Raw genomic sequence first — 21,681 nt, 5'->3', positions numbered from 1 at the left:
GCGGCCCAGAGGGCTTGGCTGGGGCTGGGCAGGACAGGGATGTCGGGATGGCTGGGGAGACAGGTCTAGGGGCAGAAGGGTGGAGAAAAGCCAGGGGAAGCCTGGGACTCCACCCAGCCCCGCCTGCTCACCTGCAGATCCGTCCCTGGCGGCTTCCCTTTCTGGTGCTTTGCCCTCCGTGCCCCAACTGCGTCACACAGGTGACGCACAGTGAGTGCTTCCTACGTGCCTGGTGCCGCTCTAAGCACCTGCTATGTAGTCGCTCCTTTCATCCTCAAATCTACAGGAAGTACACACCATCACGATCGCCATTTTACAGCTGAGGAAACAGGCTGAGGGAAGTTAAAAAACTCGCCTGAGCAAGCACGGCTTTCAGGGAGTGGACAGAACTGGTACCCAGGCCTCACTCCAAGACCAAACCTCTTCCCTCTCCTCGGGATGCCTGGGGGCTCCTGCAGGTCTGGGCCTGTTTCCTGGGAGATGCCCAGGCAGTGTCTGCTGTTTAAGGGAGTCACGGATGCTGCGACTGCTCCCAGGCTCTGTCTGGCACCGGCCTGGGGAACACTGATGAAGATGGCTCTAACGGTACAGAGGGACAGGGAAGGCTCAGGGGGGCCCTGTCCCCGCTGGAGCCCAAGGTCCCCTCAGGCCAGGCACTGCTTCTTGGGCAGTGTTCCTCTTTGCTCTGACCTCCACAAGCATCGCCAAGCACCCACTGCTGGCCAGATCCAGACAGGAGGCAGAAAATGTGGGGCCTATATCGGACGAGGTGGAGCAGTTCAGGGAGCCAGGGAGGAGCAGCCGCAGGGGCGCGGGGGCAGGAGTTCCTAGCTGCCTTTCTGTGCTCCCATGTCCTCATCTCTAAAACACTCGCACTGCTCTCAGGGTGGCTGTGGGGTTCAGGTAAACACGCGGCAGAGTGCAAGGCCCAGAGAGAGATCGGGCTGAGTGTCAACTCAGATTGGGCTCCCCGGCCTGCAGCTCAGGCCCTGCGGCTCTCCTGGTTGTGGTGGGACCCCTGGAATGGGCTGGCTGTGAGTTCTGCTGATGTCGTGCCCACAGGAGGAATATCACAGCCAGAACTGCTGCTGGGCCTGCAGAGCCGTGTCCCTCAGGCCTGTTCCGCTCCTAACTTGGGGCCCTGGACTTGGGAGTCCATGGGGCTGGGACCTTGGCCCAGGCTTTGCTCCCTGGCTATGTGGCCTCTCTTCTCAGGGCCTCAGGGTCTTCATCTGTGAAGTGGGGACAGCTGCCTCCCAGGGCTGTGGGGTCACTCACTGGAGAGCTGCCCGGAAAGTCCCTTGCAAACTACAGAGGTGAGGCCGGAGAGCTGGGGCAGAGGGAATGGGCTGAAGATACACCCCCAAGGCTGCCTGAGGGACAGTGGGTGCCCACAGCCGGGGCAGCCAGTGGAGCTTCCATGAGGGGGGTGGGGTGCATCCCACACCCTCAGGACTGGTTTCAGAGGAGGCTCGTGGTCCTGGGGCTCAGCCAGTGAAGAGGGCAGGAGTGGGCTCTGCCCTAACAGAGGGTTCCTTCAGCCCAAGCAGAACCATCTGTTTTAGGCAGAATAATGCCCCCTTAAAATGCCCACATCCTAATCCCCAGAAACTGTGACCCCACCTGGCAGCAGGGACTCTGCAGATGTGCAAGGACCACGAGATGGGAAATTATCCTGGATTATCTGGAGGGGCCCAACGTGATCACGGGGGTCCTTGAGAGTAACCGAGGGAGGTGGCAGAGGTGGGTCAGAAACAGCGGTGAGGACTGGGGTGGGTCAGGCTGCTGGCTCTGAAGGTGGAGGAGGGGCCGCGGGACAAGGAACGTGGGCAACTCTAGAAGCTGGAAAGGCAAGGAAGGGGATTCGCCCCTGGGGCCTCCAGAAGGAAGCAGCCCTGCTGACATCTTGAATTTAGCCCAGTGAGACCCAGGTCAAATGTCTGACCTACAGAAGATAATAAACCTGCATTGTCTTAAGCAACTGAGATTGCGGGAATCTGTTGGCAGCGGCAAGTGGAGCGGAATACTGCACCTATCCTAAGCATGCTCCAGGGAGACGGGCTTGACTGAGGACCTGGAGCTGACCAGTGTGGCGCACCGCACCCCAACAACCTTGCCACAAGCAGCGTCCCGGGGGCCTGAGGTAAGCTCCCATGATGCACCCTTTGTTGGGTACCCAGATGTTTCATGAAAGTCTCCTAGATAATTGAAATTTATCACTTTAACCTGCAAATCCAACAATTTTAACTGATTGAAATGAGAGTCTACAATTGGTCCCACATTTTGGGGCCTCTTTAAAGTAAACATAGTTACTCTGTTCTTCACCTGTGCTCAGGGACTGGGGTGATTATGACAAAGAACAACTGCCGGGCGCAGCTGAGAATCCAGTGGCCCAGGCCGCCGTGCTGGAGGTATTCTCTCTCTCCGGCCACACTCTAGACTTACAACAACTGCGCCTCCCACTGAGGGCACCCCCCTCCCTCACTGGAGCCAGAATCCCGGCTCGGTCCTGCCCAGCTGCATGGCTGGAGCCCTTAGCCCCTCTGAGCCGCAGTGTCCTCCCCTCCGTGGTTTCTAAGAGATGGTCACTTTGGCTTGAAGGTTCCGCCAGGGGATGGGGGTCTGAGCATCTAGCCGCTCTCATGGGAAGCTGGCCAGTGCTGCAGTCAAGGGTACAGACTCTGGAGCCACGTGGTCCAGGATCTGACCTCACCGTGAAACTCCTTGGTGTCTCACTTTTCTCATCTATCACTGGCTCCTTCTGCCTGTGCCTGTCCTACCCTTCTCCCCTCCCAGAACCCCAAAAGGGGCTCAGGCTGCCCACAGGCCCAGGATCTACTGGGACGAACTGCCTGTGATCTCTCCCACAGGCCAGCAATCCTGGCAGCGTGAACAGATGAGGATGACCCAGTTCTGAGCCCCTCACCATCTCGGCTGCTCTCCCCACGTAGCGACTGGCTCTGAACGTGATGCCCCGGTGCGCCTGACCAGCATGGGGCAGGACGGGAACGGTCACCTCCCTTACTCTCCATACCTTACCTCCATTAATACAGCATGGGGCAGGATGGGAACGGTCACCTCCCTTACCTTCCATACCGTGCCTCTATTAATACAACGTGGGGGCAGCCACACCTCATCAGGAGCTACTGGTTAGGGCCTGAAGTCCAGCAGGATCCTGTGTCTTTACCCCACAGTCTGTTCTTAGAGGAGATGGTGCTAAGAGTGATGAGCTTGTGAGAGAGGGGCTCACTTGTGCTCTAGACTTGAGGCCCCCACACTGACCCTCCTCAGAAGCCCGAGTCTGGTTCCTAGTTCAGGCGTGAGGCCTTGGCTATTGGCTCTCCCTTTGCTTTGTGTTGGAGGAAACTGGAGGAGAAGTCTTTTCTGTCTGGGGCAGGACACGCTCTAAGGGGTGGCACGGGAGGATTCTGATCATCACAGAGGTGGGGGTGCAGGGGAGGGTCCCCACCCAGATGCCTGGCACAGAGATCTGCTTGATCTGTTCCTTCAGTCAGTCTTCCAAACCCAGGCTGAGGCTACCTGCATTCTCAGGGCCTCCGTCCTCACCTCCTGACCCCGCACCAGGGTCTGGTTCTGGGCCTTTATCCACTGACTCCCATTTTTGAATGCAAGCACAGAGGCCCTCCTCCCCACCCTGCACTACCCATTTACAGGATGCCAACCCAGCGCGGCCCTCTTCCACCACCCATCCTCTTGCTGGGAAGGTTGCGGGGCACCTGAGGGGCCCCAGCTCCTGGTCCTGCCTGGCTGTGGAGCTCTGGCCTCAGAAGGTACTGCCTGCTTCTCCTAGTAAGTAAGACCGAGGGCCCTGGGCCCCCTGAGACCTGAGAGTGGCCTCAGAACAGTGACATCTCTGGGGCTCCCTCCACCTGCCCCCAGCCACCCTTCCAGAAAGTTCATAGCACTGACTCATGCCTGCCTGGACGGCAGTGGTCATACCTGTTGGCTGTGGCTGAGGCTGGAGGCTCAAAGCCAACCCAATCTGCCATCTCCGGCTCTTCCCAGGCCAACCTGGACTGTCCAAGTCAACAAGACAGACCCGTCCAGAGAATTTGCAGAGAACTAGCTTCCAGCCTGAGCTTGCCCTGTCTGCCTGTGTGACCAGAGGTCAATGCTCTGACCTCTCTGGTCCTTACTCTTTTCACCTGAGAAAGAGGGCTGCACCTGTCCTGTCCAGCATGGACTTAGGGTTCATAGAGCACCATCAGCCAGACCCATGAGCGCCTCGAAGCCCCTAAGGAGTGAGCAGGCCTGAAGCCTTCTCAGCAGCACACAAGGCCATATCCCCTGTGGCCCCCAGACCTCCCTCCTGCTTCCTCTCTAGATGCCTGGGTCCCCCTGAGGTCCACAAGGGGGCCATGAAACAAAGCCACCTCTCTGGGACCTTCAGGCTCTGACCTTCACATGGCCCTGCAACCCTGATGCTTGAGACAGCCCACACGGTCAGGACTTCTGCGTAGAGCTCAGCCCTGCAGGGCAGTGTGTGACCTTGGGCAAGCCAGGGCACCCCAGCGAACCTTAGTCTCTTCTTCAGAGAAATGGAGACTGCAATCCCTGACTCCATCACTGCAAACACTGGTGTGAGCTATCTGAGAGCCATTAAGAAGGTCATGACAACCCTAGGCGACCACAGCTATGCTCAGGAGGTCCTGGGCAGCTGGCGAAGCCCGGAGGCCAGCAGAACAGCAGAACTGACTGATAGAGAAGAACGAGTAGATGAGGAAGTCTGCTTTCCACTGTGCACACACTGAGCTCTGTCCAAGAGCAGTGATATTTCCTCTTCCTTCTCTTTCTCCTCACATCGGTCCCTGATCAGCCCTGCCAGCAGGCTTCCCAAGACACCCTAAGCAGCAGGTGGCTTTTTCCCTGAGAGGTCCTGGAGGTCCTGGCTGGTAGGTTCCCTCCCAGGAGAGGAGATGGGTAAGGACTCTTCTGCCCAGACCCGTCTACTCAAATGCCCTCTTTTGCGGCTGAGTCTCAGTGCTGCTTTGCTGACCCTGGGAATCCTAACTGTGTACGTGGGTGTTTACGCAAGTGGGGGAGCTTTATGGCACAGGTCTCCTTACACGTACAGGCCAGTGGATGCTAGCCCTGGGTTCTTTGCTACAAACATACAAACAAAGAACAAACGTGTTTGATGGTGGGTAAAAACTTTAAAAAGGAAAAAGTGAGTTCACACCTGGAGTGGAGCCCCCCGCACTCACACGACACGCGGGACTGCACACACGTGGGCACACCCCACAACACAGACATATGCCCCCACACACACACGTCACACGCACACACAGCACACACACACCCATGTCCACATGCCAGTGCACACCCGAGACACACACTTGCACACACACGCACACTTGCACACACACGCACACATGCACACAGGCGCACATACACACACGCACACACATGCACACATACGCAAACACACGCACGCACACACGTGCACACACACGTGTACACACACACGTGTACACACACACGTGTACACACACACGTGCACACACACGTGTACACACACACACGTGCAAGTACGACAAAGGAAGTGGAAGAAAAGTGTTACCCATGAGTAGCCGCCGTTTCACCCGCTTGTCCACATCAGCTACTGACGTGGCATTGAACTGAGAGCGCTCAATTGCAGCCTCATCCTTCTCTAAAACACAAGTAAGGGACAAACACGGAGCCAGTGGTTAATGACAGCCCACTTCCCGCGGCCCAAGACAGTCAGCCTCTCGGCGTGGTGCACGCAAAGCCAACACCGCATGCCGGCCAGCTCGGCAGCCTCGCCGAGGGGCTAATCCCAGGAACCTCCAAGGTCGGGGTGTTCAGGGCAAAGCAGAGAGGCAGCGAGGGCGGGGGCGGGGGGACGTGCAGGAAAGGAGGAATGACCACAAAGTGACCTGGGACACAGAGGGGACTCAGGGCCCATGGGCAAGCAGACAGAGGAGGAGGCTGAGGTCAGGGCAGACAGGACCTGTCTGCAGAGAGCCACAGAAGCAGAGAAGCACCACCATGGTGCTTTATGGTGCTTTACGGAGACACAAGTGATTACAGACCCCCGTGGCTCAGGCTGGAGAGGCAGGCACAGGACAAGGCACAGGACAAGGGGACAGGGCCACAAGGTCCGGTGATGGATGCACTGAGACAGCAGAGGCTCTGTCACAGGGATGTGAAGGGGTGTCAACACTCATGCAAAATTAAGAACAAAACATAGGAGATACACACACACACACACACACACACACAATGGATCCAATAGAATAGACAGAAAAACCACGGGATCGATTTGGGCAGCGCTGGTTGCCTGCTTGTCTATAGAGGACTAGGGCTAAACATTCAAGTGCTCAACAAGGGGATGCAAAGAGGGATCGCTTATTTTAGGAGCATGCAGGGGACAAGCGGCCCCGAGTGGGCCAGGGAGCATCCTGGCTATGCCAAGAGGCTTCCTGTGGAGGGGCAGGTGAGGTTAGCTGGGTTGATTTTCTTTGCTCAGAGGGAAATGTGTGGAGACATTCGTTCCCAAGGGGGACACGGATGAACAGTGGGCGAAGGCAGGTGAAGGCATCTCTTCCTGGCCAGGAGTGGAAGTAGCAGCAGCAGGGGCCGGGTAAGGAAGGTGGTTTCTAACGAGAGGGGAGGGAAGGTGGGGCTGGGGAAGTTACTTTAGAAAGGAGATCCAAGCAGGGGCCTTCACATGCAGTAGACATCGAAAAATAAAAAAGGAAGAAAGGATGATTCGGTGGACGAGACAAGATGTGTTAGACAAAGGCTGGGTGTGTCTGGCCCGGCAGCTCTTTGCACTGCCCCTGTGGCCGCAGAGTCGGCTCCAGCAGAGGTAGCAAACCCTGCGGGAGACCTCGAGCAGACGAGACAGGAGGGAGGCTGGGTGGCCTGGGAGAGTCCCAGGCCAGACAGTGGAGGGAGAGAGGCAGGAGGAGAGGAGGTTCTAGATGGGATCAGGCTGCAATAGAGACACTGGTTTGAGACCGGGTTTGGCTTTTAATTCTTTTTCAATTGGTTGGTTGGTTTGGTTTGGCTTTTGGCTCTGAAAATAATTAATGAACGTCAGTTATCAGACAAGACAGGCAATCAGGGACCATCACCAGAAAAGCAAGATAAATGAGATAAAAATGAAATATAAAATGGTTGTCTGAAAGAAGAGGCCACACAGAGGAAGGGAGAGCCACCGCAGGCAGCAGAACCCGTGATGACAGCCCCGGACTACAGAGGTGACAGCCTGGCACCCGCCCAGGCCCTGCTCCCTGAGACCCAAGGGAGTAGCGTCCTGGGGGACAGGGCGGGGGGGCACACCCTGGCCTCATGGGCTTCTGTCTGCCGACCAATCCTTTCCTGTCCCGAGTCTCCCTCAAGAAGTATCTTCCAGATTGACAATAAGAAATGGGGCCTAAAAAAATAACTGACTTGTGTTGGGTTTCTAAAGTTTGCCAGCACAGGGAGGGTTGAACTCTGGCACCAACTTTGAAACTCCACCCTTTCTCAGTTAAAAAATTTGCTGTTATTTTTAAATGGGAGAAAAAAACCTACTAGTGATTATGGCATGAAATAATCACAAATATTCAAGCTTCCTCTTGGAAATAGGGACCAGGAGGAAGGAGGTGACGGAGACTCAGATCAAGACTCCATGTGACAGGTGAGAGACGGGCTGGGGCAGCGGCGGGAAGAGCGGACTTCAGGTTGGGGAGAAAGGCCAGCAGGGGCCCGGCAGCTCGGAGAGACCAGCAGTGAAAACGCCACACCCACGCAGGGCCCACACTGTCCACCTCCCCTGGAGTTTAGTCAGTGACCACTGAAAGCAGAGTTCTGAGGAAACCTCTCGGTTTTCCAGACGGCCGTGGGCAGCTCCCATGACTAACGTGGCTGTGTGCAGTTACCTGAATCTGGCTGTTTTCCGTACCAGGGGAGGAAACACCTGGGTTTCTGAACAGAAGGTCTTAGGTGTGTACACCTCCCTTCTCCCCACACACCCACACCCCCTGCCTGGGGCCACCCCTCACTTCCAGGACGAGGACGTGCGGAACCCCCGCTGCTAGGGAACCCACGTCAGGCGTCGCCAGGGAACACGAAGCAGAAGAGCCTAGTCCTGGGGGCTGCGGGCCCAGAGAAGCCTCCCCAGAAAGCTTCCCCAGGGGGGCCGGCCATCCCCACCATTGCCATGGGCTTGCCTTTCCTTATTTCCCTGGAGCTTCCTTCCAGGGAACCCGGATGTGGCAGGGTGCTGGCCCTGCTGGTGCACGCATGGGGGGTGGGGGCGGGGGGTGCAAGGGTGGCGTGCGGCAGAGATGCCTACTTACCGATGCACGTGCGACCGTCTGAGTGGAGGGCGTACTTCTGGTGGCAGCCACACATGGGGCCTGTGTCTGTGTCCTCACAGCTGTGCTGGCAGCCTCCGTTTCCATAGTTACAGGTTACTAGTTAGGCCCAAAGTGTACACACGTGTGTATAAACAGAACAACAAAAACGATTAGTTTGTCGGTGTTGGCTGCTTCCTTCAGGGTTTGGGGAAACTGAGGCCTAAGAGCATCAGTGGGTAGGGTCATGAGGCTCGCCGGGCAACGGGTGTGCGTTTCCCTGCACTTCAGCCCCTCCAGGGACCAGGCCTGGAGTCACTCACTGCCTAGAGCTGAACTGGGGTGGGACAGAATGGACTTGGGGTTGTCTAGGCTTTGATCAGAGCAGGCACAGAGCTGATGCGCTCAGATGGCGGTAGATGAAGACAGCTTCATCCTTCCCAGGCTGCAGGACCCTTTACAGCCGCCTGTCTCGATGGGGCAAATGTTTGTCAATGCCAGGACGTACTTGTCAAGCTGTCGGGGGAGCGACATGGCGGCCCGTGGTTCCAGGTGACGCTCATTTCCTTAGTTCTGGCAGAGCTTTCCTTCCTCTGTCTGTCTTGGGGCGTGTGGATGTCTCCACGGACGTCCCCTCTCAGAGTCCCAGGGGCCATCTCAAACTCTATCCCCTCAAAGCCCTAATCCTACGGGAGCTCGGCAATGTCCGAACAGACAGACTCATGCAAATTAATGTCATCTAAGGTACCGTTTTGAAAATCACCTAAATAATAACCACGTTCCACTGTTTTCAATGGCTGTGGCCTGGAGGATCTGGTGCCTTTCAGCCCAGAATCTCAACATGTTTCACATCAGCAATCTGGGTTGGCTGAAAAGGGGGCAGAACAAAAAGGAGTCTGAAGTAGATAAAACTACAAATTCAAGTTTATTTACACACATGGTCTGTCTCCAGGGTGAGAGGGATCTCTAGAGGGGAGCAAGGTGACCCAGGTGCTCCCCAGGGGGTGTAGGGCCCCTGCCTGGTGATGCTGGCGAGACAGCTGCACGCCCATCCCCTGAACGCAAATGTGCACGAGGACCTCAGTATGGGGCGTGTTCTTGGATACTTTAACCATCTGTCCAGAATTCAAGCTACACTCTAATTTATTATGCAAAACCCTAGTGATCAAATATGCAAAAATAAATCCCAGACCAAGTATGATTAGAGGGGGCAAAAACCCCAAATCCTGAGAGTTTGAATAAATTCTGTTCTATTAGGTTGACCCCTGAGCACAGCTGGTACCAGAGGGAGGTCAGTTGGTGGCAACTCCCAGAGAAGGATCTCAAACATTTCAGAACTGACTTCTCAGCTCATCTCCTTCACAGAGACCGACGCAGGGCCTTCCTGCCCACCTGTCCTGAGTGACGGGATGCCTCAACCTTGGACACGTGCCGTCTCCACAGCGGGTGAGGAGGATGTCAAGAAAATGGCTTGGTATGGGGACAGGTGTCTGCTCAGTGCCTCAGATGCTGTCCTCTGTAACCAGAGGCTCTAAGTGGCTGCTCCTCCTTCCATAGGGAGCTGAGGACCATCCAGAGGAGGGAGCTGACTTCTGGGGGGAAATTTCAGGGACCTGAAAAATGCTTCCAGAAACACAACTGGGCTTCCAGCATGAAACCCTCCAGCCCCTTCTCCTCAGGAGTGACTTTTCTCCGGGGTGGAGCTGACACCCTGGATGAGGGCTCAACTTTCATCTCTCAACGGCTTGTCTCAACGGCCAGGAAGGAACGCAGGGAAGCCAGCGATTCCGGGAGGCTGCAGCTCCGCGCAGATCTCAGGCGATGGGGAGAGATCCAGGTGGAGCCCATTTCGGGCTGGACGTCGTGTGCCTTTCTAGGACCCAGGAGATTCCTGTTTCAGAGTGGGCAGGGGTGCAGCTGGGGAGAAGGCTGTTCTTTTTGAGCTCCAGGCTCCTGGAGACAGGCTGTTCCCCAAAAGTGACTCTAATGAGGATGGAGGCCTGTCTGAGGCAACTCGAGGGGGATGCAGGCTCCGGGGCCCTTGTTCCCTCCACATAGTCATCTGTGCATCTCACAGACCCCCAAGGGTCAAGCCTTCAAGTACTGGAGAGTCTATGGCTTATACACAGAGATGTCTGAGCTCAAGCTCTGGTGAGACGGACAGAAGGATGGAGAAAAGCTCCTCTGGCCCTGGCCCTGGAGTGGGTCCTGGGCTCTGGATGGATGACAGCTTGGTTCAGAGCCCTGCAGTCCTCTGGAGCCACGGAGGCTGGTTGGTTAAGCCAGGCCTCAGCCCCCAACCCAGCTTGAGATCTGGAATTTCCTGGAATGCAAGTGACTTCAAGGACTAGAGCGAATGCCTCAGAGCTAACTTTACACCAGCCTTGCCTCACGAACCTCAGAGAAGCAGCCAAAGCTGGGCTGGCTGGGCAGCCGCCTATGCAGGCCCTTCACGGGAGGCCTCAGGTCCCGGAAGTCACATCAGGCTCTCCATACCTTGGTGATATTCAGCCGCCCACGGAGAGGGTGGGACTGCTGTTTCTCAAGCCAGCACATATTCCCCTTCCCTGGCGGGGGCAGCTGGGGTGAGGGTTGTGGGGGGCGTCCTAGCTGCTCACAGGGCCCTGCCTAGTCCCTGACCTCTCACACCAGGCTGGCGCTCAGAAGATGCTCTCTGAGCAAACTCCTCCTCCTTGTAGTGCTTGTACTATGGGGTCAGGGAGCAAGCTGGCCCCGGCCAGGATGCCTGCAGCCTCTCCCTGGCACTGGGCTCTCGGCCTGTCTTCTGCCTAAGGGAATGCACTGTCCTTCTGGCCAGGGCTATCCACAAGCCTGCTGACTCCATGCAATTTTGACCTTGGCCTTCCTCGTGAGGAAACTCAGATCACACAACAGGGGGACTGGGAAAGCTGGAGCCAGCATCTTCTGTTCTGAGGTGGCCGGGGGCAGAAGACTTCTCTGCAGCTACAGGAATCCATCTGGTGTGGAGAGGGGGCCTGGCTGGAGCCCTGAGGCTGGAGGCTGGCACTTCCAATTGAGACTGCCCCTTTTGGTCCTGCCCTGGGTGACAGTATACAGGCTTATCTTGGCCATCCCACAGGAAAGAGCCAGGAACACCGAGAAAGGTGGTCTGCCTCTGGGAGCATACCTGGGACAGAAGGAAGCACCTCCACTTTGGAGAATGGATGAATCACATCTGGTGTACGTGGGTCCCCAGGGTCTTGGTGACTGTTCTAGGAGACCATGAGTTGGGAAGGGTGTGGCAAGGCACCCATAGGAGAGCTGATGACAACTAAGAGGATCAGTGACTGTGGACGATGGACCAACAAGGGCCAGCTGTCCTCTCCACAGAACGGTGGGTGGAAGAACGGTCATTTTCTTTATGACAGCAGGGCCACCTAGGGTGAGGACCACCTTCTCTGTTGGGAGTTGGAACTGGACACTTCTCCCTAACATTTTTCTGCATTAGAAAATGGGCTTGAAATGAGGCACTTGTCTCTGGCCAGAGATGGAAAGTGCTCCCGGCAGTCTCCTTTGGCTCTTTGTAAAAAAGGGCAAATGTGACATCACTTTGGCTATCCCTGGTGCCCTCATCTTCCACGAGGAGAGGCCCATCCCACCATCTCCCCACGAAGCTGTGGGCAGGATGCTCTGGCTCCCAAGCTTCTGAGTTCAGCCACTGTTCTGCTTGGTTTCCTGGCTCCTACTCCTACTGGGGGACGGGGTGACCACATTACGAGGCTGGACTACACGTGGGCCCTGTAGGCAGACCACCAAGCAGATCCTGAAATGGTATCTTTGGCCAGAGGCCTCATTCAGCCCAGATCTCCCAGAGTATCACAATCGGCAGGCAGCCTTGCAGGGGTCAGATTGTGAGTTCTGATCTTTAAATTTTATTTTACAGATGCGGTCTTGCTATGTTGTCCAAGCTGGACTCAAAGTCGGGCTAGAGTGATCCTCCGGCTTCTGCCTCCCAAGAAGCTGGGACTAGAGGTGTGCAGAGTTCTGATCTTCGGTCCCGGAAAAATGGTCAGCACAGCCCAGAATGGTGCCACTTCTGAACCACACTCTTTTCCTTCCTTGTACTACTCATACCAGGGGCTTCCCAGGCCCATCGAGAAACCTGGTCCTGCAGACCTCTGTGCCACGGCCCCACTATTCCTGCAGCAGACCTTAGGCTCAGGGGCTGCCATAAGATCCAGCCCAGCTCCTGGGGCTACACTGGTGGTGTCATGCTTGGTGTGGAAAACCCCAAGGCTAGGGTTCACAACCCTTTTCCCTCATACCCTGTCAGGCCCCTTCCGCAGGCCCTGCCCTTCTCTCCACCCCATGGGGCTGGGGACCCTCCCTGGCCAAAGTCCAGCAGACTAGACAGACCCTCCAGAAAGCAATGGCAGGAGACGCATGGGACGTTTGACCCATTTGTCTCCATCTACCTACGTGTGCAGTCCTTCTGGTTTTGGGCAAGGTCAAAGCCGGGCCTGCAGTCGCAGGCCACCCCACCTTTGGGCGTCTCCCGGCAGATGTGGGCACAGCCATGGTCTTTGTTCATGCAGTTCATACCCTCTGGGAAGAGAGACAGACAGAGACGGGTTGGGGACCAGGCAGAGAGCGACAGAGAACATTTCAGGCTGAAAGGGGATAGCCAATGATATGTAACAATCAAACGGGCTGTCATTGCATGTATCATGCACACACACGCACGTGTGCACACACACGTATGCGTGTGTGCAGCAGCCATCTACATGGATATCCCTTAGGGAGAAAGCAAGAGCACGGTGCCTGGGTCTAGATTCAGGCTTTGCTCTGTGGGTTGCACTGTAAATGGTACCTCGTGACCCACAGAGACCAAGCTCTTGCTCTAGGTCAGATTGCGGGGCGTGGTCTGAGGAACTACTTTTGTGTCAGGGTGATCTGCTCCCCTCTCCTGAGCCACCCATGGTTCTAGGGTACCCCCACCCGCCCAGCAGACTGGATCTCCCCTCTCTGTCTGCCTGCAGTGGCTCATACCCCCTTCCGTTGACCTCAGTTGATGTTTATCTTCCTGGTGATTTCTGAGGCGTTTCCAGAATTTATGAGGTCAGGGGTCAAGTGAGAGGTTGTAGGTCACAAGTCCATCAAGAGGCCAAGGCAGAAGAAAGGGAAGAGCCTCTGTTTGCCACCCCACTGGCTCTGTGACCTGCCTTCCACCTCCACCCACAGGAAGCTCAGGCAGGAGCTAAGCCGGCTCGGGGAGCGGCAGTGAAGGCTGCGGACGGCGAACACGCACAGGGCGACCTCCTTCCCCCGGGACACACTGGCCTCTTGTTCCAGAGGAGGACTGGCTCAATCCTGACCCCGTCCACTTTAAATACGGGTATGCAGCAACACAGAATAGATTTAAAAACACAAACACCCTGCTAGTTGTAATAAAGATAAAAACGTCTGAAGTTAAAAGTCAAACAAACAAACGGAAACGAGGAAGCCTGCATTTTGCCCAGCACGGTGACTCCTGGTTTCACCTAATTTTGTGACTCATATTTCCTCACCTCGAGTTTCTCACTAATCAATCCAATCGTTGGAATGACGTAGAGTCTAACTAAGCAACGAGTGAACAACGGAAAGCACTGTCATGCTGCTGCCCCGCAGAGAAGCTGCGAGTTCACACGGAAACACCCTTTCCGCCGGCTCGATTCCAAAAGAGCATCAGTGCCTGAGTCGCACAGATAGTGGCGTGTGGTCAACGCTTAACAGCCAGCGGGGGTGGAGGCTGATCTGCAGTATTTACCAATGTATGTGGGATAAAGACGCCAGCCATGGCTCATTTCAAAGTACCAGGGAGATGTCGCCGAGGGTAGAGCTGGGAACAAATGTGCACAGTTAGCTCTCGCAAGCTGAGACCAGCCAGCCATAGCACGTCTCTTTCTTAGAAAGGTCGTTGTAAAGTCAGGCAGATGTAGGTGTGAATCTGGCTTCCTTCCTGGCTGTGGCCTCGGAGACAACTGCTTCGCTTTTCTGAGCCTAATCTTAGAATGGGCACGATCACCTCTGTCTCATGGAGGAGCTGTGCAAATTAAATCCAGTTACAGACAGGAAATGCCAGGCAATAAGAGATGAGGTCTGTCTGTGGGGGCACTGGCTCCTGAGGCCAGTGTCTCTCCTGCAGGTCTGGAGACAGTGTGGCTCCTCCCTGGGACCTGGCTGGACCAGGCGGCCCCTCCTGAGAGGCAGCTCTTGGTAGAGAAACCTTCTCAGACTACTGAGACATGTTTAATCCCTCATCAGGTCTTCTGGGAGCCTCCTGCCCTGGCCAGGGTTTGGCCAGTGGGTGGTGGCCAGCAAGCCATCTCCCTGACCATCACCGACGGCTGTTGTCAGCGGTGGGCTGAGTCCAGCCCCCCTCACTCCCTGTTCATTTGGCTTCCATGGCTCCCTGCTGCTCCAGCTTCTTCCCAGCTGCACACACTCCACGGTTCGCCATCCCACAATGCCTGCTCAGCAGCCCTCGAGGGTGCCCCATCTCCCCTTGCTGCTCCTTCCTCCTGGGCCGGACACCCTCTCCTATCTTCCATAAACTAAATCCTAGGCCTCCCTCAAACTCCACCAGTTCCGCAAAGCCTCCTGGCTCCTGCCTTCTACTCCCCGTGTCTCCCCATGCCACCACCCATGTGACATCCTAGGGCTGTCCTATGGCCGGCACAGGCGATCAATGCTGCGAGCAGATCTGTGCTCTCTTCCTGAGCTGGGAAGAGCCTACGGGCCCTTGTTTGGCTCAGGATTACAGACGATGAAGAAAGGGAGATTGAATTTCCCTTCCCAGCCAAAGAATCACAATTTACAAGAAGCCTTGCTAATCATCACCAACCATACATTTGTCACTGGGGAGCTGATGCGTGCCGGAGCCCCGGGTAATGGAATATTAAACTCTAGAGGTCATTCAGTTTTCTCCCTCATCGTGGACTTGCCATTAAGTGATCTTTCTTCTTAAGACTCCAGAGACTTTAACACTGAGCCAAGATGTTGTTGTTTTCTCGGTGAAGGACACTTTGGGGATGTAATCTCGCATGACTATGGACTGTGGTAACCCACAGTCAATAAGACGCTAAGTAACAGAATCGAAGAGCTGGGAAGGGTGAGCCCCAGGTCCTATCTGTAGTCAGCTGGCCTCAAAGGTCTCTACTTTACCTCTCAACAACTTGGGGAAGCGGGTGGAGCACTTCATCTCCCACCTAAAGACCCTGAGGTGGAGTTGAGGTCCTGTGATTAGCCATCCTCACTCAACACCCCAAGAAAGGCCCCCTGCACGCTGCCTCTCACCCAGCACCCCCAGCATGGGAGCCCCCACCGGCTCCGCAACGGAGGGCAAGGGACAGGCCGGTGATTGTTAGTGGGACTGGCTTCAGGACCTCTTTACATTCCTGACAATTATAAAGGAGGCCAAATCGCTTTGATGGACAGGCTTATGTGTTACAGCGATCAAGACTGGCTAGATATCACAGAGAGAAATTTACATTTACTCATTAGCTTATTTAAAAACAAGACAAAAAACATATTACATGTGGGCTGGGCGTGGTGGCTCACGCCTGTAATCCCAGCACTTTGGGAGGGTGAGGCAGGGGGATCACCTGAGGTCAGGAATTCGAGACTAGCCTGGCCAACATGGTAAAACCCCATCTCTACTAAAAATACAAAAATTAGCCAGGTATAGTGGTGCACGCCTGTAATCCCAGCTACTCAGGAGGCTGAGGCAGAATTGCTTGAACTTAGGAGGCAGAGGCTGCAGTGAGCTGAGATCGCGCCATTGCACTGCAGCCTGGGCGGCAGAGTGAGACCGTCTCAAAAAAAAAAAAAAGAAAAAACAAAGAAGAAAAAAAAAAAAAGAAAAAAAGTATTACATGTTAGCACAACCCATATGTTTGTATTGAAAACTATATTTTCCAGAACGGGGTTCCCTGAGATGCAGCAGTCAGGCCTGCGTGAGCCAGGCTCACCTGCTGCGTGGTGAGGCTGCGGTCAGGCTGGAGTCTGCTCAGCTTGAGTGCTTCTGGGGCGCCTCCTCCCCCAGAAGGGTGGTCGGGGGAGCATCACTATCACATTTCAAAATGACCCTACAACCACTGCAAGGATGGCTGCTGCTGCCTGGCCTGGAGGCTGGCTGTGGCTTCCCAGGTGCCCATCAGCGACTGTCAGCTGCATCGCTTTCACCTCCACGCGGGGGCAACACTGGCTTCTGGAGGCCACAAGCAGACAGGCTCTGTGTCTGGAGAACCACAGAGGGTCAGGGTTGGACCCCTGCCTGCAGCCCATCTTGTCTATCCATCCTACAGAGACAGAAAATGAGCCCGTGAGGCGGGAAATGAGTGTTCCAGCACATAGAGCAGGGCTGGAACCTGGGCCACCGGGCTCCCAGCCTAAGCTCTCCTGCCTTGGGGTCACTCGGCTATACCTGTGGCACCCAGACGGCTGACAGGGAGCAGACGTTTCCTAGGTGGAACAGGATTGGGAACGTGGTGCAGAGTGGGCGACTACATGGTGCCTGTTACTGGCCACTGTTTCCAGACTTAGGAGCCCAGCGAAATCCAAGGCCAGTTCAGATGCTACGTCCCCTGAAGCTCTCAGAGCAGCCTCTCCACGAAGCGCACACCCTGGCTCCACTTTTGACCTTCCACAGCCATCACTGGCAGGCCCTGAGGTGAGGACGGAGCCTCAGCTCCCCTGCGGCACAGGATGTCCATTTTCTCAGCTGTGAAATGGGGATGTAATAATCTTTGCCCCTGAGGGTTGCTGGGAAGCTCAAACAAGGTAACGATATCAAGGGAGGCACAGGGAGGGTCTGGGTAGAGCAAGGCTGCTGTGACAGCACTCCCATCTGCCCTTGCTTCATTCTGCCTTGTCGGAAATCGGAATAGTTGCTTCCGTCACACTCTTTCCTGCCAACCGTGGGTAACCGGATGGGGAGACCTGAGCTTTATTATTTTCAGTATCACAAGTACCCAGCACAGGGCCTGGCGGAGGGTTAGGGATCTGCAAACAGTGGGTGGAAGGAAAGGGAAGAATGAGTGGGGAAAGAGAGGGGAGAATGGAGATAGGAGGGAGCAAGGTAGGAAGAAGAAATAAAGCCCCCTATTTCGGAACAGATGAAGCCTGTTGTCTGTTATTTTAGGAGGCAAGGCTAGAATTTTGAAAACGTTCTTGCGGCATCCCTAGTTGCGTGTGCTAGAAACACAGTGCTTTGGATGCCTGATGTGGGAAATTCGCAGCACAAGTTAAAGGCTCTGAGAAGTCCCATGGTCACTGTGGAACAGTCCCTTCCTCCTCACTTAACACAGCATCCTAGACAGGAAGAGGCCCCAGCACTAGCAGGATCTAAGGATGGCCCATTCTAGTTCCTCACCTGACAGACAAAGCACAGCGACACAGGGACCAGGGTGGCAGGCTGGGGCAGGGATAGGGCACTGGCCCCACCCACTGGAGCACCTGTGGTATCCTCTGTGCCTCCGAACCTCAGAGACAGAACAGGTGGCATGCCCTCCTTGCCCTCTCCCAGAGGGGCCGTCTGAGGGCAGTGAGCTATCGGGAAGGAATGCCAACTCATCCCCTCCTGCAGGTGGTATTTCTGGATGGCGGCCGGGGCCATGAGGGCCAAGTCGAGATTTGAAGGGGAAAAGGTGAACCCTGAGGCATGCGAGGTGCTTGGTTCCAAGCCCTTCTGCTCTAGGGATGGGCCTGGACTCCAGATGGGAAAGGAATCTGTGGGTCTGTGACTCTACCCGCTCTGCCGTGACCTGGGAAGGCTCCCCTGGGCCTCCTCCAGCTCCCCTGAGCCAGTCAGGCCCACGCAGCCAGCGGCAGCTGCAGGCTGCGTCCACTGATGCCAGCCTGTGAGCTCTTCCAGAGCAGGGGCCGAGCCCACTCAGGCTCAACCCCAAGCCCCAGGCCCAGAGCAGGCTTCTGTGAGCCTGAGGGCCGGAAGGGCTCCAGCTCAAAAACTCCATCCTCCTGTGGCTCCCTGATTTGTGTCACGTCTGCTCTTGGGAGCCACAGGACAGCTCCCTTGACCTAGATAAGGGGAGAACCAGGGAGAGGCAAGTTCAGCAGAGAGCCCTGCTGGTCTCCCCTTCTTGATGGGAAGTGAGAGAGAATTTCAGAGTCATTCCCAGAAATCCTGGTCTTCAGAGGCCTGATGCCCGTCAGGCCAGGCGGCCCGCCAGGTCGAATCTAATCTGATCCAACCATCCAAATCCAATTATATGCTGCAAACTCAGACCAAGTGTCTCCTTGGTGCCCAAGATGGGCCAGGGAGCAAGGAGAGGACAGATGCTCTGCTGCCACAATGCCGGGTCCACATTCAGGCTGCCACTTGCTGCGTGACCCCGGGCCAGCCCTTTACCCCTTCACCCCGAACCTTGGTTTCCACCTATGTGGAGCTGGACAATAGCAGCACCTGCCTCCCGGAGTGTGCTAAATGTGCAGTCCCAGTGTCTGGGTGAGTGAGGTGCTGGCTAAGCGCACAGATAGGCTGTTGTGGGACTTTGTCCTGGCCAGAAGGAAGCCACAGGGGAGTTGTCAGTAGGGGAGCGACACGCTTGTGTTTCAGATCTCTGGAGGCTGTGCGGAAGATGCCCTGGAGGGCCAGGACTGCAGGCCAGGACAGGGGAGAGGCTGTTGCTATCACTCTGAAAGGGACAAAGTCTGGTGGAAGGGCAGTGGTGATGGGGACTGGGAGGAGGGCTGGATTGGACACATTTAAGAGCTGCTTCTGAGTTTTCTGGAAGACGTGATGTATGAACTTGAGCCCTGACTATACTTTCATTCGCTTGGACCCTCACAAGCCTGAGGAGCGGGCATCACCGTGCCCACCTTCCAGACAAGCAGACGGAGGTTGGGACAGCGTGGGGGAAGATGTGCCCCGGGCTGTGTCTTCTTCTCCAAGTGCCCGGTGCTTCCTCCCGATGGGCCCTCCCCCAGGTCGCCATCTCCTCTGGACTCTGACAGGCCCCAGCAGCCCTTCCCCACTGGGGCCTATCTTCCCCCAAGGCCTTTGGTCATTCTTGGGTACTCCACTAGGGTTTTCGCGGAAAGAAATGACGGCGCGGTCTGCCTGGCCCTGAGCCAGCGCGTACATCACATCCTCTGCAATGCAAAGTTCACGGATGCATCTCAAGCAGGGCCGCGCGGCCCAGTGTGTTTGTACTTAGGAGCGGGGCCTTTCTTGCCGCCACAGCCGGGTAACAAAGCTGGAATGTGTGCCTCCTGAGGGTCGTTGCTATGGCGACTTCATCAATAACATCATTTTCTGCATCCATGTCCCTTAAATACATGGGAAGGGACGGCAAGCTGGGAACGGCAGAGCAGGGAGAAAAGAACAATCACCTTGCTCCGCCCTTCCCCCTCAACTTGGGAGGAAGGGATTTTCCTCCCTTTGCCTCATCAATAGAAAATTATGGAGTCAAGAAAGAGGTTGGAGCCTTGGGGGTGGCAGTGGGAGGTGGCGGCTGCCTTCCCCAACCCTGACTCCGCAAGCTGTCCAAGCCATGCAGGGAAAAACAAACACGAGCTCCCACCAACGTTGAAGGGGGGCTGAAGGAAACCGGGGGGAGGTGGTGCCCAGGGGGAAGGGTGCAGAACAGCTGTAGGGTCCGGGCTGGTGGGAGAGATGACGATGGCAACAGTGCAGCCTCCTGCGTTCATCGGAGCTGCCTGTGCGCCAGGCCTGCCACAAACCAGACTCCTTACCTCACAGATTCCCCGAAAAGCCCATGAGGGGCTGTGCACAGGCTGAGCATCCCTCATCCAAAAATCCAGAATCTGAAAGGCTCCAAAACCCAAAGCTTTTTGGGCATTGCCATGATGCCACAGGTGGAGAATTCTACACGTAAGTACTTCACACAAACTTTGTTTTATGAACAAAATTATTGAAATGCCATGTAGAATTGCCTTCAGGCTATGTGTACAAGAAGTACATAAAACAAACGCGTTCCATCTTTAGACTTGGGTCCATCCACAAGATACTTCATTATATATCTGCAAATGTCCCCACATGTGAAAAAATCCAACACTGGAAACACTTCCGGTCCCAAGCATTTTGGATAAAGGATGCTCAACCTCTATTACGTCCACTTAACAGATGAGAACACTGAGCGCACAGAGGTTAGCGACTGAAGTAAGGTGTGGGGGCTGAACCCAGTGGACAGAGCTGGAGCCGCAACACACTGTCCCGCCAAGGCCATCTCCAACGACAGCTTCTCCAGGGTGCCGATTCTGATCCTGCCCTGCCAGTCTCCTCAGATCCACAGAGAGCCCCCCGTGGGCTGGGAACATACCCTGCGGAGCCAGGGCCTGGCAGAGACAGAGAAGCCTTTACAGCATCACCCAGCAAGGTAAGTAGCTTTATCCCCATGTAACAGAAGCTCTTCAGAGAAGTGAAGCGATTTGCCCGTGGTCACTGATGAGGACATGGGAGGCAGGTAGAGGCGAAACTGAAACCCGGGTCTGTCTGACTTGAAGACCTGCCCTTCTCCAGTGGCGGAGGGAACTTTCTAGTGCATAAATCTGACTGTGTCTTCCTACTGTAAACAAAACAAGCAAAACAAACAAACGAAAAAACTCTTCGATGCCCTGGCACCCAGTGCCCAAAGGGTTAGGCTGAAAATTCTCAGTATGGCACTGAAGGTCCTCCCTGACCCCCACCACCTGCCTTTCCAGCTTGCTCATCCTTCCTCGAGCCCTTGGTGAGGGGCAGCCTGGTGGCCGCCCTGCACAACCCGCCCTCCCTTCCCACCCTGAGGCCTTTGAGAAGGTGCTTTCCCCTGCTTGGGACATGCTCTCACCCTCCTCTGAATGGCCACTTCTGGCTAGTTACTTGAGATGCTATTTCTGTGTCACCTCTTCCAGGAAGCCCTCCTTGTTTTCACCCTCTCCACAGTGCCTAGGTTGGATTGGGGCCGTGCCTGGGACTCCTCTGCCCCCTCCTTGCTCATAGCACCCACCACACTAATTGTAGCTGTTACACATTGTCTCCCTCTCTTTAGATGGGGGATTCTCAAAAGGACAGGGCCCACGCCTGAGCTACCTCTCTGCCCTCGTCCCCTGCACAATGCCTAACACCCAGTGAATGCACAGGAACCGTCTGATGAACCCAGGCTCACTGGTAAGCGGCCTGGGCTCAGCTACTCTGGATTTGGACTGTGTCAGAACAGGGGCCAACTCTCAGACAACAGCGGTATGCTTGTCTGCAGGCCCAGACCTGGCTGCTGGTCTGGCTCCCCCTTGATCCCCTAATTACATGCTAACAGCATCTGCCCCTGGAGCGGCACACAGAGCCTCTCACTGTGCGGCCTCGGCTTCAGTAGAAACACAAGGCTTTGCCTCCCAC

General features: G+C 55.7%; 1 protein-coding gene and 1 long non-coding RNA gene across 4 annotated transcripts in view; one reads left to right on the top strand and one right to left on the bottom strand.

Annotated features, from left to right (window-relative positions):
- The window catches only part of SCUBE1 (signal peptide, CUB domain and EGF like domain containing 1), a 143,891-nt gene that overhangs the window by 49,358 nt on the left and 72,852 nt on the right, over positions 1-21,681 (bottom strand). For 2 of the 3 annotated variants that reach the window (XM_028827624.2, XM_077949395.1), the window contains exons 5-7: positions 12,768-12,893; positions 8,331-8,447; positions 5,582-5,671 (exon numbers count right to left, since the gene is read on the bottom strand). In XM_028827624.2, the coding sequence (XP_028683457.2) occupies positions 5,582-5,671; positions 8,331-8,447; positions 12,768-12,893 (333 nt within the window). The remainder of the gene's footprint in view (positions 1-5,581; positions 5,672-8,330; positions 8,448-12,767; positions 12,894-21,681) is intronic. The other variant, XM_015150522.3, reaches the window with a different exon arrangement.
- Positions 311-6,215, top strand: LOC144331622 (uncharacterized). The gene is made up of 3 exons (XR_013398932.1): positions 311-748; positions 2,008-2,143; positions 2,871-6,215. It is a non-coding gene; the product is annotated as an uncharacterized LOC144331622 (long non-coding RNA).

The sequence above is a fragment of the Macaca mulatta genome, chromosome 10 (genome assembly GCF_049350105.2).
Source record: "Macaca mulatta isolate MMU2019108-1 chromosome 10, T2T-MMU8v2.0, whole genome shotgun sequence".
Lineage (NCBI taxonomy): Eukaryota > Metazoa > Chordata > Mammalia > Primates > Cercopithecidae > Macaca > Macaca mulatta.
This window is presented reverse-complemented; position numbering and strand designations above follow the sequence as displayed.